The sequence below is a fragment of the Dermochelys coriacea genome, chromosome 8, assembly GCF_009764565.3.
Source record: "Dermochelys coriacea isolate rDerCor1 chromosome 8, rDerCor1.pri.v4, whole genome shotgun sequence".
Taxonomy (NCBI): Eukaryota; Metazoa; Chordata; order Testudines; family Dermochelyidae; genus Dermochelys; species Dermochelys coriacea.
In genome coordinates, this window is record NC_050075.1 from 81,362,771 (window position 1) to 81,381,585 (window position 18,815).

Genomic DNA, 18,815 nt, shown 5'->3' on the forward strand with positions numbered 1-18,815 from the left:
TCTTCACTGATTTCAATCTAACTACTTCAGAAAAATAGCTGCTTGAGGATATTCACTAGCAAAATCATATATTAAAAAAACCCAGTAAGACTGTGCAAAGACATTAATAAAACCAATAATTCTCTACAATATCTGGCTACAACAGGATATACTCGTAAAGCATTTCCTTAATGTGTTTAATTATCCATAGGCATTGACAGTATTTCAATTAAATGTCCTTGGTTTTATACACACATCACTTGAACTTTCTTTTAATATATATGTTTTAAGGCCATGATCCTGCAAACCTTGCTCAACCAGGTAGTCCAACTGAAGACAATGAGGCTTCTCATAAGACTAGGGATTGATTACTCGTATGAATAAGTGCTGCAAGAATCTAAAATTAGTGAATTTATAATGTATACATACCGCATTTCCAAATCCATTATTTTCTAGTTAGAAGTCAATAAATAAGTTTCCAAGCTTGCAAGATTAACCTGGGGAATCATTTTGATTCAAAGGAATCTGGTGTAAATCCTGGCTCAGGACAAATCCTTATTTCTCAGAGTTCAATTTTTGTGACAGATATGGTAAATAGAAGTCAGCCTCTGATGAAAAGACCACTTACCTCCAGGGAACACACTATAAAAACTACAGCCTTGAGCATTAACAAACCTGTTGGCAGGATTACCAGTTGGACATTATGTAAATATGGCTTTTATCTTCATTATCAATTGTTGCTATGTCATGGAAAATGCGAGTTGGAATAAAGGTAAACCCTGATTTTCTGAATCCCAGTTAGCTGGCATTCATATTAGACAAAATTCAGAAATTCTATTTTTCCCAAATCCAAGTAAGTCCAGGTAAGTCCTCTGAGCTATTTAGGTAGTTAGGGTTTATCAGAATATTGTTTGGATTCACAGAAATCAAAATATGCTTTGCATCTCATAAAACCACAGGGAACTCAGAAACAGCATGGTCTAGAGAAATGAAGAGGTTTGGGAAGCAGGATATCCAGATTTCTAAATCTGAGCTCTCCCATTGACTTACTGTATTGCCTTGTCAAGACATCAGCTTGAAATTGTCTGCCTCAATTTCCCCATCTGGTAAAATGTGGATAATATTTATTTACCCATCTCAAAAGGGTGCTTTGATTATTTGATTGTACATTGCTACATAAATGCTGCTTATTAAACACTTTTTCCATGGCAAGGCATTATTTTCATCTTTAATTATAAACACATAAGCAGTTGCCCAAAATGTGATTGTACTGAAATTAAAAATAATGTAAAATAAACAGAATCCTATTTTAAAAAAAATCTAATGTAAATGTCTGAGATTACAGTACAATTTCCTAATGGAGCTCATGTCTCTGACTTTAAGCATATGTGATTGTGACTAGAATGCCAAGTTGCAATGATGACCTCTATTCAGTAGAAACATATACGCAGCTCCTATTGTATTCTTTTATATTTAAATAGTGAAATGTAAGGGAGCAGTTTGAAGCAGAACACAGCTGGGTCAAAGGAAAATTCACGCCAATTACAATTCATACATAATTCACATTTTACCTATATTGGAAAAAATTCACATTTATTTACTGTCAAACAGGTGTTAAACTTTACATTGGTTATTAGTGATGGGCTCATTAACAGTTTTACAGAAAGGGATGAAAAAAAGCAGAATTTTGCTGAAACAATTTACATTTCATTAGATCTTTATCATAAAATAAATTACTAAATATAGGCAGAAGGAATATGGAGGAATAATATTTGTTTTATTTTAATTTTTAAAAGGACAGGCACCTTTTGTTCACCAGAAAGTTTGAAAGAAGTGTCCAGTGTCCCCATTAGCCCTCCCCATCCCACCCTGGTTAAAGAATGAACAGGGAATTGATTTACAATCTTGGCTAGATTTTACCAAATTTGTGCAAGGCATGGCATAACTGGCTTCTAAGAGAAATTTCTCCTTGGAAATCGGTTGTTTGGTTTTTTTGGCAATTAAAAAAAGTCAAACATAAGAATAAAAATTAACTTCTCAAAGCAGAACACTGTTTACAGTGAAAAATAAGTGAAAACAGGTAGAACTTGGAATTTAAACATACTACAGTACTATGAACAAAGTGTAAGAAAAACAGCTTATAACATATGTGCAACCAAGAGCTCTTCACAATATTTTCTTCAAACTCTTTAAAATTATTTTTAATAATTATATTTCAGTTGGACACAAATGTATTTTTTTACCCTAGCAATAGAACAAAATATAATTTTTTTAGCCATCTTTCACAAGAACAGTTCATTGTACAGTTGAGGAAAAATATGAAATAAGGCCTGTGGCTTGATTGCTAGTGGTTAGACATGTTTTCAATCTTTGCCTTAATGGAAAAGATTTGCAGTGAACTGCAAACTGATGCAGAATCTCTCTCTCCTGCTTTTGAAAGTCTTGTCAGGAATAATAAGGTACAGTAAATTTGTCCCACAGGATTTTAGAGCCTACGTCTTGTATATAATACAATGCAGGCCTACCCAAAAAAGGAGGGGGGGGGGGAGGGTGCAGCCATATTTACAAATATAGTTCACAAACTGCTGCAGTAAAATGGCTGGAAAGTATTCATCTTTGTTTGTTTGTTTCACAATTTTGTTAAACTCAGCAGCAGAAGATATCTTAAAATACCTTGTTGATATCTCTTCTCTTTGTAACAAATAATTCATTAGTATACTCTGTGTATATACAAAGTTTTTGTTTTATAAAAATTCACAGAACTGCAAGGTCCAGTCATTCCCTTTACACCGGAGAACCACAGGGTGAACAGAATAGTCTCTTTGAGCAGATATGAAGGAGCCTGCGTTGGGCCAATAAAGTCTTTTTAATACTTGTATGTGGCCTTTAGTATTTCTTTGCTACACTATTAAAGGCTTGTCACTAGTTGCATTTGTCCTTCCCTAACATCTCCTTCTGGGATACATCCTTCTTTGTTTATGGGAATTATATAGCCATCACTATTGCCCCTGCTGATTTGATAGTACATCTGAAGCTGATGGCCAGCTCCAAGATTTGGCATGCTTTTGTAGTAAATGTCTTCATTCTCACTCCTCCTGGAGGGAGAGAGATCTTCTTCAACATCAGGGCTGCTCTCTGGATAAGGAGAGTCTCTAAGATTGGGCATGCTTGTGTAAAGAGAGTCTCTGTTGGGGGATTGTAGGTGGTCTTCAGCCTCAGCTGTCAGCTGTGAGACGTAGCTGTCAGTTCCTTCAGTCTTCACTTTCTTCTGTGGCTGGTACAGAAGCGAGTGAGTCCGTTGGGGAATGAGTGGTGCCTCAAGCTCCTTATGGTGAAGCTCCAATCCTGGGTTGTCACTGTGCATCAAAGATGAAGCATCCGCCACAATTGCGTCATCTTCGCTACTGCTCCCGCCAATCACAGCTTTGGCTGGGAGTGTGCGCTCCAGGTTGTGGTTCTTGCTGCTGCCCCGCAGGTTGTTGTGCACTAATTCTGAAATGATCATTTTTTCAAAAGCAGTATCATTCAGGCTTAGTCCACAGTCTACAACTTGCACACTGTCATTATAATCTCCATTGTGCAATGAGTAGCTGTTGTTGAAATTACCATTTAGCGGTAGAGTATCCATGGCACTTGTATCCCTGGCATTGTTCAGTGAATGTCCTGAAATAGAAAGGGGACAGTTTGGGTTACTCTCTGGCACTCTTTTTACTTTTCTTCTTTTTGTATAAAACTCTTTAATGTAGTTCAGGACAAAGTTGTACTTGGAAGTAAGACTTGAAAAAAGTTAGGTTATTGGACATTCCCAAGTGTAAATAGTTGCACACCTTATAGGAAAGATGTATTTAAAAAATAATACTGATTTCCCATGGGGTGGAATTGGATTTTAATTTAGAAATTTAGGGGGAACTCTGGGATTCGGATTTCATAATTTAGTACCAGTTTTATGACTCTTCCATAAGGAACTGTTCACTCCATGCCCTTGCATATGTAATGCAAAGCAATTCATTTGTAAATATTTACATTTTAAAGTACAACACCATGATTAGAAAAATAAAATTAACAGAATTTGTCCTAAACGACACTAAATTAAAAAGGAATTAGGCCACATACAAAACTGAAGGTAAATGTATAACATAAACTCACATAACTGGCAAGCAACTACTTTAACAACAGTTCTAACCGTTCCTTTTTTTTCTGGAGATGAAGTAAAGAAAAGAATGAAAAATGGACAAATACAAAGAATTTATGTTAAACAAGGACAGCCAACTTTCACACTAAAGGGACCAGGGCCCACAAGCACCATCCAACAACATGATAGACAGCAGGTGGAATGACTCACTTTGACAACTCACATCATGTCTGTCTGCTCAGGCTATCTGGCCTAAGAGTAGCTGATATATAAAAGAAAGTAAAATGATTTATTGTAACATGATGAAGAATTACTAAGCTTCTCAGCAACTTAGTCAGAGCAAGGGTTCAGCAAATTAGATTACTAGCAATAACAGCTTTTTTCCCACTTAATGTAATTTTTGCACTAATATTCTGTCTGCCAGCAATGGCCTCGGGCTTCTAAAGGTCAAAGTTTGCCTGCAGTCTGCATCAGTCACAGTGACAGCACTGAATGAACCAGTATAGTCAATTAAGACTTAGGCCCACAGACACCATGGGCATGCAGTTCAAATGCAGAAATGTTAGGAATTTCTGTAACCATGGGTCACAGAAATTAAACCAAAGAATAAATATTAACTGTGGAATGGGAGGAGGAAATCAGCCACGGCTGACATCTTTCAACTGCTGGAGGAATGACAGACTGGGTAAGTCTGCTGGAGATATGAAAAGAAGTTTAAGGAAAAAAATTGGAATTTTATGGTGACAAATTTTTTGCATTAAAGAAATGTATTTTCTATAGACACAAAGACATGTAAACTACAAAATCACAATGCTTCCCAGGCAAAGAAAAACAAGAGTTTTGAAAGAAACTGAAAAGCCTGTACCATGGAAAGTTAGATTGTTTGTTAGCGGATTCCTAGAAAGTCACTTTAACTACAAATATGACTGGAAATAAAGAAAGAATGAAGTGATGTTATTGGAATGAAACTGATCACTGTGAGGCTGCTGCATTATATGCAAGGCTTGGAGGAGTATAGAGAAAAAAACTTTTGATCGAAAAAGATTACAGACTTTCTTGTTTTGCCTTTGTTCCACACTTAAAGCTGCAGCGTACTCTAGAAAATGCAAGTGTCTTCTAAAATTTTTTTAAATATGAAAGTGATATGTTTTTGTCATGAGACTGTTTTGGTAGCAGAATACTAATTTTGAGCTAAATTCTCCTTTTGAAAAACTTGCAAGTAATTTTGTATTGTGTTATTCCAGCCTGCCATGTGTACCGAATTAGACAAAGTGATGATGGTTGTTTGAAAGGCCTCTTTAAGCTTTGATTAAACAACTTCATAGCTTTGTAACTTCATATATGTTTCAAGATCTTAGCTGCACAGAACATATGGCATTTATAAGAGTGAGGCAACACACGGACTGCATGCTGGCATTCATTTCCCTAATGAAAGTGATTTATTTTTATAATTTTGTTCTCTGTGCTCTGCTAAGCAGATACCAAAACATATTTGATAACCCTAGTGAGAGTTCTGTGATATACTGCAGAGTTAAGCATTCTAGAATATACTTTGACTGATTTGAAGAGGCAAGTTTTGTTGCCCATGACCAGGTAATTCACTTGAAATCTTTCCATAGCCTGTAGCAAGATTACTGTGGGAATGTAGAAATGTAAGTAAATTATTAAGCATTTTTGCTTGACATTGCTTTGGTTTTAAACAGCAAATTATTTCAGCATTGCATATCCTCATTTACCAATAGGGTTTGCTACAGACCTTGTGTTATTTTCCAAAAAGCACGACAGAAGTACTATTTGAATGTGGAAACATTTGAATTGCAAATTGTGAACCACTTGCCCGCTGAGTCTACTTCATGACCAAAAGTTATGTTTTAATTGTGCCCATTAAAAACCATGCTGAAAAAATTTACATTTGATAGGCAAAGTTAAGTTTTACTCCCATACTTGTCTCTCTGTAGGTTGCTAGAGGAAAGCATAAGGAAAGTAAGATAACAAGAGAATGAAAATAGAAACTGCAGTTCAATTAAAAAAGAAATTTGAAATAAAAAACAGAAACAGGTTTTACGTTCTCCATAGCGTCAAAGTTTTAACACTGAGTTTTAATTACACTAGAGGTAATTATTTGACTCATCAAAACTGTAACTACTAGATATATATTAATTTATGAACTGCTCTGCAATTAAGAAAAGCATTTGAATAATCACAGGTTTCAGAGTAGCAGCCGTGTTAGTCTGTATTCGCAAAAAGAAAAGGAGTACTTGTGGCACCTTAGAGACTAACAAATTTATTAGAGCATAAGCATGCGATGAAGTGAGCTGTAGCTCACGAAAGCTTATGCTCTAATAAATTTGTTAGTCTCTAAGGTGCCACAAGTACTCCTTTTCTTCATTTGAATAATATCACAACAAAAGTTAAGTTAGTGATGACACCCTTATTCCCAGAGAACTAAACTGTTCTAATTATAACCTCAAGATTCTCCTAAAGAAATCAACTAACATAAAGCTGCACTATACTATAGTTTGGCTTATATTTGATGCTGGAAGCAATTTTCTACACCAGGGTATCCAAGAGTGTCAAGATGCCTTGCACTGCTTTATTATCTAATCAGCTCCATACGCAGGTTTTTCTCAGCAAGATTTAGAGTCAACTGAAGCTTATATTGCATAGACATGATACCTCTAAGTGATATATATCTTGAAGATGGGCTCTCGGACCATGTGGTGTCAGTCCTGTAATAGTATATTAAGATTTATGCCACCTGTGTTAAAAACATGGATAATTATTGGTAAATACTATTATGGCAAAGGCATTACTATAATATAGTGCAGTTTTACAAGCCTGGCATTGGCAACACTGTAAGTATTTCTTAAACTGACAGAAATTCAGAATGCAGGACTAGGACATTGCAACTTGAGTTTCTAGCTAGCAAAAAGAAAGGACTCAGACTAAAGAAAAGCGTTTTTTTTTTTCAATAAGTATAAGCACACCTGGTGAGTTAAACACGGGAGCTGAAGGGGCATTACATACAACTGTTTCAGCGAGCAATGTGTTATAGGGGTTGTTAGTGCCGTGTGGTCGAAGAAGAGGGTTTGTTAGTAGGTAATTGCCAGTCATTCCTAAAGCAGAGAAACAGAAAAAGAGACATCAGTTCTTTAATTTTATTCTGACAGTTTCTATAACATATTTTTTTTATTCATCATGAGTCATGTAGAACTTATCAAATGTAATTCATTTGAAAATTTCTGAATGTATTTGAACTACTAATTTGAAGGAGGAGAGAGAAAACTTAGTTAAATTTCAGTAATTCACAGGTGCTGTCCAAATCCCCAAAGTAAACACCTGCTAAGAATGACATTTACTGATTTATACAAAAATAACATTAAAGAAGAATAGCCGTTAAGTGCATAGGGATCCATATTCTATTTGAAGATGCTACAGCTTAATTAAGAACCTTGAACACTGTGGTCCAGACCTTAAAAGTCAAAATTTTATTAATTTAGAGATGTTGGACAATCCCTTATGAAAACATCTGGGTTATTACTAACCTTTGAAAAGCAGAGGGGAGGGGGAAGGAAATAACTTTCTTCAAAGAAATACAAGGAATGACAACTGCAACAAGCCTATCTTAGTATATGCCAAAGCACACATGCTGAAGAGAAAGCAAAATGTTTTGCTTTAAGAAATTAAACCATTCATATGTTCTTTTGTGAGAGATTCATGCTGCAACAATATCTGCCAGGCTTTAAAAATAATTTTTTAAATGTCTAAATTTCTCTAACAATTGACTTAGCAAGATAAAATAAAACATGACATGATAACATGAACAAGATATTTTACTAAATTTTCAACTTTAATGCATCACCATTTACACAAGATTTCAAATAATTTATTAGTCAAAGTTTCAGCATAACTTGTTAAAAACTAAATGTTTAAAAACCAGATAATTTGGCTGTGTGACTTCTGGTTTTTAAATTAGTAGGAAAACTAGTCAGAATAATGAAGAAAAATTATGCTAAAACCTTGGATTGAAAACATGATTTTAAACATTTCATTAAGGTAAAATTCAACTTATGTTGTATTGAGTTGCACAACTGCATCAGGACTAATCTTATCTGAATACATTACATGTCCAAAGAGAGCTAAAAAGCCATCCACATTTTCATACTATATTTAAATTTATTAGATTCTCATTCAGGCAATAGCCAAAGACAGTATATTTTAAATATTAATGCTGTTATCCTACTAGAAATATTTTATTCTAGTAGCAGAAATTCCTGAAATTCAAAGAATTCTTTTATTGACAGATTATGCTAATTTTATTTGACAGTAGTTTAATTTAGTTAACAATTAGATTGCTTTTTACCCTAACTTGTAAAAGTTGCTATTTGGACACAATGAGAAATACTAATTCCAGTGCATTTCCATATTACAATATATTACATCTTCTCCCGTATGTTTTACTTTTAGCTTGTTTTACTTTTATTAGTGTATAGGTTACCAACAGTTCTTCTTTGAGTAGTGTTCGAAGTGGAGCACCCACGGGGGGGTACATCTCGAAGAACCCCAGTTTCTCCATAAGGCAAGTAACCTTTCCATATTTTCTGTCAATTTTATCCTAAAGCTTCATTTACAAAACCCCAAAAGCCCAAGTTAATTAGTAAATTATCTTGTTTAGATTTGTGTCATTCTAATGGTGATATTGTAACTAAAACCCTTTACAAAGCTTGGCAGGCTACTGCAAGGGAAAGGGGTTCATTTGGTCATGGTTTCTTCCCTTGAAAAGACCTTGTGCCTATTGCCTAGTGGTATGGCTGTTAAGCCTCAACACCACATTAACCTTGGCCTTTGAATTAGCTGAAGGCCATGGCACAGGCAGAGCAAGTCTGGGGACTGATGGGCTTCAAAGAGGTGAGGTCCCAGATTGGCTTCTGTTGGCCTCTGCAGGGCATACCTCTTCCCAGCAGCAGCAAACTCCTCTTCTACCGCCAGCAATTGGTTAATTTTAGTTCACCAGATTCTAGAGTAGATGTAAAGATTCAGGTGGATGGCAGTTCACTGAGTTTAGCCTACTGTTGTATTTACGGTCAGGAAGTAATTTTACCCTAAGCGGCATCCTAGTACGTTGCTGGTGGTTTGTTTTTTGCCTTCCTCATTTCCAAGGTTCAGTAGTTAGGACTAATGCTTAGTTTGTGGGTTGAAGATAAAGGGGCTTGCTGGTTATGGTTCCTAAGAGTTTTCACCTGAACTGAGCAGCATCTATCGGGGTTGCTAAATTTGGTAAATTTGCTAAATTTAGTAGTTTTGCTACTGTCTTTTTAAATTTTGCCAATTTAGCAGGAGTCTGTTACAGCGAGATCAGGTTCATATACCCTTTTCTCACAATGTGGGTGCAGAGTTGAGAAAAGTTAAAACTAGGGCATAGATGGGGGAAAGGGGCATAGTGACAGCTGTTGCATTCAGCTTTAATACAGAACAGCCCTACGTCCATTAGTGGCTCCTTGGCAGAAAGTTTGGTGAGGGGAGAAAAGAGTGGTGGTGATTGTGGCTAGAACTCTCCTCATTTTTGGATAGCCATGAGCATTAGCATGTGTTTGGGGCCTTCACAAATGTTACATACTGTATGGACTAGATATGCTGGATAATCTTCAATTCAAGTTAAAACGATTAATAAATTTGTGGCCATCAGAAGCCTGCAATCTAGATTATGTGGCTGTGTATTTTGGGGGCCATTACACATAGCAGATGCAATGCTGTCACAGAAAGGATAAAAACTTTACTGAAAAAAATCTTTACACATGTCTTTTGCATAGAAACGGTGTCAATTTGATTTCACTGGGAACATTTCTGAGTCTAAAAATCAGTCTCAAATATGCATTAAAAATGTTAGTGCACTTGTATTTCTGTTTCAGATTTAACCTATAAAGGTTAGTAAAGTTTTAAAATTATGTTCTTGCTTTTAAGCTAAATTATTGAAGAAACTTATTAACACACATTTCCCATGAATAGAGAAAGTCAACTTCTATAGTGAATGGGCAAGTTGAGTGAACATTGATTTTAAAATGTGCTCGTGGAAGACTATAATTTTAGAGAACATGTGTTTGAGAGTTTTTTTTTCCAACACAAATTTGTTTCAACTCTTATCTGTCAAATACTATTAAATCTAAGTCATCTAAAATTGAAATGTTCCCAGTGACTGACCTTGATTAAGTGTTGAAGTGCTGTTGATGTCACCTGAGATAAAGGAAGATTCAGATTGTTTTCTCACAGTGTCGTTCCACATCCTTCTTATACGACTCTGTTAACGTAAAGCAGTGAGACATAAACATTGTATTTTAGGGCACAAACAGATTTTCCCCCTTTCATCTGTCATCATGTGAAGCATCTACATTGCTTCTCTCTATAAACTAAATAATTTCTAAAATAAATTGGCTCCTTGAAAAGTCTAGTCTACTAAATTCCAATTAGATAAAATATGATGGTATATTTGCCAGTTCCCTTAAAAAAAAAAAGAAAAGAAAAAAAAAGAGGATGTTTGCGTAAGAACAAACTGAAAGGAAATGTTTAAAAAGAAATCAATTCTACAAAACAAAACCATGTTTTGCCACCTAGATCTTTATAATGAGAAGACAATTAGTGCACATGAATGGAACATGTTTCAGTAGGCTTTTGTAAATAAGGTTAATTAGAAGATGCTGTCAAAGTCCTTGTTACCTGAGTGCCAGAGGAATAGCGAGCGCTAGTTCTTGTTGTTGACGCCTTCACTGAATTGTGGGGGCTCTCAGTTGGTAGTCCACCACAGCAATAGGAATGTCGGAAGCACTTTCCATATTCCTTACGTACCTGTAGATGTACAATGGGGATATTTAAAAAAATGGGGACAGATGCACAATAAATAAGTCTCTTGAGATAAGGATGTGACCAACCATCATCTATTAATTAATTTTAAATAAATTCCTTTATGGCAGACACACAAATTCAAAATTTTCCTCATTTCGATGCATTTGATGAGCTTGTAATTCAAGGTATTTATAGTTTTTTAAAAAGACCTCCTATCATAGATCAATATATGTAAACCAGGTTAGTGCACATCTGTGTTTTTGCAGTTTTGTGAGTAATGGAATGACTATTTTGCGTAGGAATAAACATTCTTTGATAAACAATTACATTGGTATATTTTCCTCTTCAGGCTTTCCAGTCTTTAGTTTTTAGTGCAAAAATATTGAGTCCAGTTTCCCACCATCATATGCTGGATATTGCAATGTAATTGCTCTTCAATTATATGGGTAACACCCATGAAAGTAATCTCTTTCCAGAAATGGAAGGGGAACCTTACAACTTAGGGAGAACAGACCCTACACATTGTAAGGCCTATGAACAAATTTTCATAAAAAGTTTATTATATGCAATCCAAACATAGCTGCTTATTAATATAGCTATCACTGCTTCTGTCGTGTGTGAAATTTACAATAAAACTGCCCTAATCTGTGCAGAATGCAAACCACGTCAGTGGAGACTCTGCCATAATGTCTCAGTACCAAGTTTTGGACTGTAGAATCCATGCCACCAGGTAACTCAATAGAATTACTGTCAAGGCACAAGAAATACAATCTTTGTTGCTATGTATGTTTGCTAACTCCCAGGAAGTTTGAACTCTGAAACGTCAATTGTTTTAAATGAGATTTTTGTCTGAATAAAGATTAATAAAAGCTAAGTAATGATATCAACATTTGGCCTATGATTAGTTACCTAATCATAAGTGAACGTCATAAATGCTTCTAAATGAACGTCTTCATTGTGCAGTTTTATGATTAGATGTATTGATGTTTATTAATATTAAAGTCATCAGAACTATTTTACCCAGTAGTTCTTTCCCTCAAATGTGTTTACTGACAACTGGTTCTAAGTAATTCTTATAGCATGCACATATCCTGGCAGCGTTGCATGGATAGTAAAAGACATGCTTCTGAAAATTTTATCCACCAGGACTTTTCCAAAGTCATCTGGCTGCTAAGACTCCTAATTTCCAAAGTTTCTTTTCAAAATGGAACTTGGGCTCCACAGTCACCTAGACACTTCTGAAAAGTTTACCTGGCCTGTGACTGTACATGAAAATGAGAGAGAGATTGTGTGAGAAAAGGTAAAATTTTCACATGTAGTACTAAAAACCCATTATAAATTAATGACGTTTTTTTCGCATAACTCAGGCTTTGCTTTCAAAACCCCCAAGTATTTTATTCAGAGAGTACATAGTTTTACCATGATGCTTTTATAAAAGCATGAGCAGGCTGCAAATTTGACTACTCAACTTAAAAATCATTGTTTCAGTCAAAGCTTAAATTTTATACAGAGATACCAACTTACAAATTTGTAAAGGAAAGGGACACTGTATGTATTTTAAATGAACCCATCTATACCATACAAAAATATTATCACAGATACATAATTAAAATGGAGTAAGTTCATGAAAATGTAAAGTTCTGTATCATTAAATGACATAACACCACGGGAAAATGTACTTCTGAACGTTAACGGATATTAAATGCTCTGAAACACTGTAACAGGGACAATAGCAATCAAAGCTGTATTTTACCCAAATACCACCCTCCAGGGCCGGTTTTGCCTAATGCCTACATTGCTGTGAATGTACATTATCTGTCAGTACTGCACATTCCACTGTCATTATTTCTAAATTATAGCCTGTTTGAAACTGATGGCAGTAACAGCACTATCATCTTGTCAGGACTGGAAACATAATAGTTTTCTCTTCCACAATTCTGTATCACTGTTAAGTTTAGTGACCAACTAGTAATAACAGAATAAAAAGACTACATTAGCTATGCAGACAGGTACAGGATGATGATATCCAGTGAAAGGCACTGAAAATTTTAAACCTTAAATAGTAGCCTTAGCATTCTTTCAGGTATAAATCTTCTTGATCTAGATTAAGTTTTTTCATACGTGACTGGCACTTTAACATTACCTGACTCCACTTAATATAGAAACAATGCATGACAGTAGGAAATAAAACAGCAATGTGTCTTTGGTTTTCAAATCCTATGTAAGTGGTTAAAAAGGCAAAATTTTAAGATATCCTAATCTAGAAATTATTTGCATCTTCACTATGTTTACATTTCCTCCCTTTTCTATATTCAATCCCATCTCAATAGTTTTCCCTTTCTGAATGTGTAAGGAGTGCTATAGCCAACTTGATAAACACTTCTCTCTTTCTATTAAAAACAACTAGGAGTACTTGTGGCATGTAAGAGACTAACAAATTTAAGGGGTCACAAGTACTCCTCGTTGTTTTTGCTGATACAGACTAACACAGCTACCACTCTGAAACCTGTCTCTTTTTATTCTGGCTCTCTTCCTAAAATATGTTACAACAGTTTGCATGGAAGAAGTTGTATACCTCAAATTAAGAAACACACAAAGGTAAGTGGTGAGCATGCACAATTTAAATCACAAGAATGATACTTTGCACTTAGCACCCTTTTCATCTAAGGGTCTCAAACCACTTTACAAGCATTGAGTTAATTAAGTCCCGTGAGGAACATGTAACAGGAGCTAATGATTACAAGTTCCAAAATGTAAATTGTATAAAATATCTAGTGGCTAAATGTCTATTGTAAATTTGCTAAAATTATTTCAAAATGGTTACATTTAAGAGAAGATAATGACTATAATTTTTCATTTTACCCCTCTCCCCTCCCTTTATTACATGTCCTTTTTACCCTCATTTGCTATACGACTCTGATGCAGACTGTAAGCTCTTTGGTAAAGTTGCCATTTTTTGCGAGAGTAATGCATATACAATAACCACACACACGGGGCAGCTCAGGATATTGGTAAAAGGATATTCAGCTTTAAACCTGTAGGCTGGCACATGGACTCTTGCCCCAGGGTCAGTAGTTTACATGAATTTACAAGTGAGCCCACTCCACAGTTTTTGGGCCAGTCAACATTTTTTAAAATACAAAAATTGTCAACTTTGGAAAACTCCCTTCTACCTCACATACTACCTACCACTAATAACCACATGTTTCTACCATCTGTTAGTGTTCAGCATTACATTAATTTTGGGTTCTCAGTTGACTTTGAAATGAACAGTTATCCACACTGCAACCCTCACTCATCCCCACTGGCACTACTTCGCACCTCTTAAGAGAGAAGACAAGGACCTTTCACTGATATAGAGGGTACAGTACTCCTTCAACCCCAGAAGTGATCTCCTGCAGATAGAGACACATCTAAGCTGAAAATGAGGGTCTGACTGCAGCACAAGTAGGCATACCCACACTAGCTTTAATTTAGCTGGCATGGCTAAGATTGGTAGTGAGGAAGTGGTTGTGCAGCATTCAGCAAGGACTAGCTCCCCCAGTCCAGGGACTCTGGTACATACTCAGGTTGCTGGCCCACACCAGAGTCTGTGCCACTGTATCTTCACTGCCACTGTTACCCACTTTAGCTAGATTAAGCTAGTATGGATATGCCTACCTGCATTGCAACCACACCTTCATTTGCAGTGTAGCCAAACCTATTTACATTGTAAATGACTGGAAAGTTGAACAGCCACTGTTTGATGCTTTAACTTAGTGGTGGGCGAACTGCGGCCCCACAGGGTAATCCGCTGCCAGGCTGCCAGTTTGTTTATATTTGCATGGCCGTCCGCAGCTCCCAGTGGCCGTGTTTCACCAGTCCCGGCCAATGGGAGCTGTGGGAAGTGACCTATAGTAACTTTCATCCAAGATTCTCAGACCACTTTAAGAAACATTAACTAAGCCTTGCAACACCTCTGCAGGGTACTATTAATACCCAGTGTACAGCTGCATGAGTCACAGAGTAGTTAAATTACTTGCCTAAGAGCACACAGCAAGGCACTTGCTGCAAACAGTACCAATGGTTTCTGACTCCCAGTTCCCTGCTGTTGATCTAACCACTAGAAGACAGGCCTTCCCTTGAAATTACACTCTATCTCCCATTTTTCTTCATTGCTATTTCTTTTCTAAAAATATTAGGCTACTGAAGAGGTATAAACCATGTGTGTTTGTTTTCAGTAACTTACTTTCTTTTGAAGGGCACAATGAAAGATGAAAATAAACATTCCCTGGAAAGCGTTAAATACTGTGAAGAGATATGTCATCACAACAGTCTCTTCATTGATAAACAGCAGGCCAAATGACCATGTTAGGCCAAGAAGACACAGGAGAGCAAATGCACCTAAGACCCAGGACCTGTAAAAGAAAATTAATTTTAGTAACACTGCTGATAAAAATGCATACCGCCAACTCCAATATTAACATTTCAGTTGCTGCAGTTGACTTTTACTAGGTTCACATTCAAATGCAAAACATCCTTGGCTTTAACCTTTCATCTATTAAAGAAAGAACAATTCCATTGGTACTTTCAGTCTCCAGTGGAAACAGCAACAGTAGATATGACCTTTTTCTTATTCAAGAATTGCACAAGATGTCAAAACTATTTTAAAATGCAAAGATATAGCACAAACCCCAGCTATCCCACTGCTTTATCTGTATTTTTACAAAGGAGATTGGTAAATCTAGCTTAACCATTAACTGAGCCCTATATTTTGAACAGTGGTTCTTCCATATGTCACCAAATAATGTAACAAATACACAAAAGTTAAACAGCAAAGTAAAAACCTAGAACCTAAAGCTTTAATATTCTGGCAAACTCAGCTAAACTAAGACTAAGTGATCTAACTTCCACATGAAGGAGCCTTGCTGAAATGTGACAAAAATATGGATACATCCAGAGATTCCAACATGACTAGTTTAAGTAAAAAAGAATTGTAGAAAACAGCACAGAATGAAGGGGAAAGGGATTTTAGTCAGTGCATTCCACATCTAACTAATGATCTTACTTGATAAATGGTTTATTATCTTCATAGCTAGAAAGAATTATAAGCAGAAAAGAGAAACAAAATTATTAGAGAGAATTGTAACAGAAATTAATATGAAAGCATTTTTGTATTTTTTATAAAAATTAGTGAAAATTAGGAAATTCAAAGTGCAGAGGCAAGCAATTTAAAATCATAAAGGCATATAATAGTTAAAAATACTTTAGCAAATTAGATATTTCCAAACTAGTTAATTAAAAGTAAGGGTGATCCACAATATTGGCAGAGTTTGTAAAATTAAAAATATCATGCTAGGAATTTGTTAATGTAGGGTTCTATCTTACCCAGGTAAGTCCGTATTATAGTAGCCATCACAAACACGGTAATTACTGGTGTGGATGAGAAGACAGAAAGAGGAAAAGGAAGAAAAGAGAGAGATGCTAAAGATTAGCGCTCTCTCTCATCATGCAACATGCAATGAAGCTGATACTGACCTATCTATGGCATCTAGTTTGCAATGTTAGCCTTAATGTAAACCTGTCTTTGCCATTTTCAGTATTCAAAACAAATCTGTAGCACCTTTTCACAACCAACCCTTAGTTACACCATCCCTTCAAAAAGTTATAGCAACAGCCTTCAGTTTGGAAAAAAACACTAAACAGAATATACTAAAAGACTATCAAAAGACTATCACAGCTGTAAGATTCTTATTAAATACGTAACACTTGTTTTACTCTCCAAAAGGGATACTGAAATACAGCATCAATATAAAGTAAACATTTGTTCAATTAGCATGAAAACAACAAATAATCTTTAAGTTAACAATAGTAATGGAGTCATTTCTCTTGGGAGAACTGGATTACAAATGAAAACTGCTCAGAATCCCTAAAATAAAAACGCCATTTAACAAAACAAACTTAACATAATTGTATCAGCCATGCAAACAGGAACGTCATTTTGAACTACATTTTAAATGCAAATGAAATTGCCATTTTGCTATGGAATTTCTGTGAAGATACTGAAATAATTTCTTGGCTTTATTTCCAGGCTGAAATGATCTAATTTTGACCAATATCTGTGACATTATGGTAACAATGTAAGGGAAGCAGGATTGGTACTGTTTCTTTCTAACTGACATTTGTAGTTGCTGGGAGACAAAGCCATGTGTTCCTAATAGAGAGTAGCTTTCAATCAGTTCAGTAATCAGAAAATAATCATAGTTCTCATACTTGAACACAAAGCACTTACTTAATGTTTTCCAACCTGCTAGAGTCTGGTTTCAAAGTGTTTGAGTGCTTCACCATTTTGCACAATGTGATCACCAGGAAGATAAGATTCAGCTGTCAAAACAAATACGAAAGAAATTAAACTACTTTAAGTAACAGGTTGAGTAATGAGGATGTTATTGACTTAAAAATACCCCTCGGTTTATTTTCAAGTATATTTAGGTGACTGGTAATGGTATTTGGAGTGTTTCACCCCTAAGATGCTGGTTCAAATATGGTAACATTTTCAAAGTCTGAATTTTACCAAAATCTAGCCTCACCAAAAGTCACTACCTTCTCATACAACTTGCATTTGCCATATTTAACCTGTTGGTCTAAATTTTACATTTTCAGTTTAATTCTGAACATCACTATCTAAAGTTACACTAACCTCCGCCTTACCTGCTCCTGTCTCACCTTTTGCCCCTTATGTTTTGCATCCCATTTTTGTCCTTGTTGCTACCATTCTTTCCACTTGCCACCATTCCATCTTTCCTTCTCCCTTGAGCCCTTTCCTCCTCTCACTATTTCCATCCCTTCTATACCTGCCCTTCTTCATTCCTTCTTGCCCTCACAAGTACTACTCTTGTCTGGAAAACAATTTTTAAAAATTGTTCCACGGTAACAAATGAAAAGCCTAGATGACACAACAAGGGCACCTAATTTAAACCATTGTGTAGCACAGTCTACTTTCTCCATCGTCTAGACATTGTTTAATTTCGATTACAAGCTGATTGTGCCAAGCGCTGTGCTGTTTTATATGTCTGAAGTACCATTCATGCCATGTGGAAGATAATGAATGTATCCAAGTACAAAAATGATTAAAATTATTACCGCACTTACTATTTTTTCCAGAGAAGCCCATGTGAAATGAGCTGGTGGTCTCAGACCAGGTTTTAGTTCACATGGAAAAAATCACCTAATAACTGATGTTAGAACCTCAGAAAAGAAGCAGCTGATGAAATGGACATGGAGACTGATTTGCTTTGGAAACCAGGAGTCTCTTCAAAGTCAGAGTTGAGTACATTTTGTAACCTGCCTGAGACACACTGCAGTAGATTAATAAAAAGAAAAGGAGTACTTGTGGCACCTTAGAGATTAACAAATTTATTTGAGCATAAGCTTTTGTGAGCTACAGCTCACTTCATCGGATGCATCCAATGAAGTGAGCTGTAGCTCATGAAAGTTTATGCTCAAATAAATTTGTTAGTCTCTAAGGTGCCACAAGTACTCCTTTTCTTTTTGCGAATACAGACTAACACAGCTGCTACTCTGAAACCAGTAGATTAATATGATCATTTCTGGCCCTCCTGTGTCTGGGACAAATTTTACATTGTGTTGCACAAGTGTAATGGGGATGAGAGAGAACACAGGGAACTTCTCCTCCTACCCTTTACACAAGCAGCAGACAAATTCCCTACCTAGTACTGTACCTTCCAGATGCTGCACTTCTGTGACAAAGTCTTCATCCTTCTAAGTTTGTAAAGTGACTGGCACATTTTGGAAGTTTCCATGATCTAAATAATAGTGCTTGGGAAAGCACTAGGTTTGGGGGGCTCGGACCCTGAGCTGGACAGAA

General features: G+C 36.0%; 1 protein-coding gene across 36 annotated transcripts in view; it reads right to left on the reverse strand.

Annotated features, from left to right (window-relative positions):
* Positions 1 to 1,533: 1,533 nt before the first annotated feature.
* ADGRL2 (adhesion G protein-coupled receptor L2) overlaps positions 1,534 to 18,815 on the reverse strand; it is a 480,081-nt gene continuing 462,799 nt past the window's right edge. For 6 of the 36 annotated variants that reach the window (XM_043490413.1, XM_043490414.1, XM_043490418.1 and 3 more), the window contains 5 exons: positions 17,220 to 17,311; positions 15,177 to 15,345; positions 10,823 to 10,951; positions 10,310 to 10,406; positions 1,534 to 3,642 (listed from right to left, as the gene is read on the reverse strand). In XM_043490413.1, coding sequence (XP_043346348.1) covers positions 2,888 to 3,642; positions 10,310 to 10,406; positions 10,823 to 10,951; positions 15,177 to 15,345; positions 17,220 to 17,311 — 1,242 coding nt within the window. In that variant the 3' untranslated portion in view covers positions 1,534 to 2,887. Of the gene's footprint in view, positions 3,643 to 4,321; positions 4,374 to 6,021; positions 6,074 to 6,787; positions 6,870 to 7,098; positions 7,228 to 10,309; positions 10,407 to 10,822; positions 10,952 to 15,176; positions 15,346 to 15,995; positions 16,023 to 16,315; positions 16,361 to 17,219; positions 17,312 to 18,815 lie in introns of all 36 variants that reach the window. The other 30 variants (XM_038412994.2, XM_038412998.2, XM_043490397.1 and 27 more) reach the window with 16 other exon arrangements.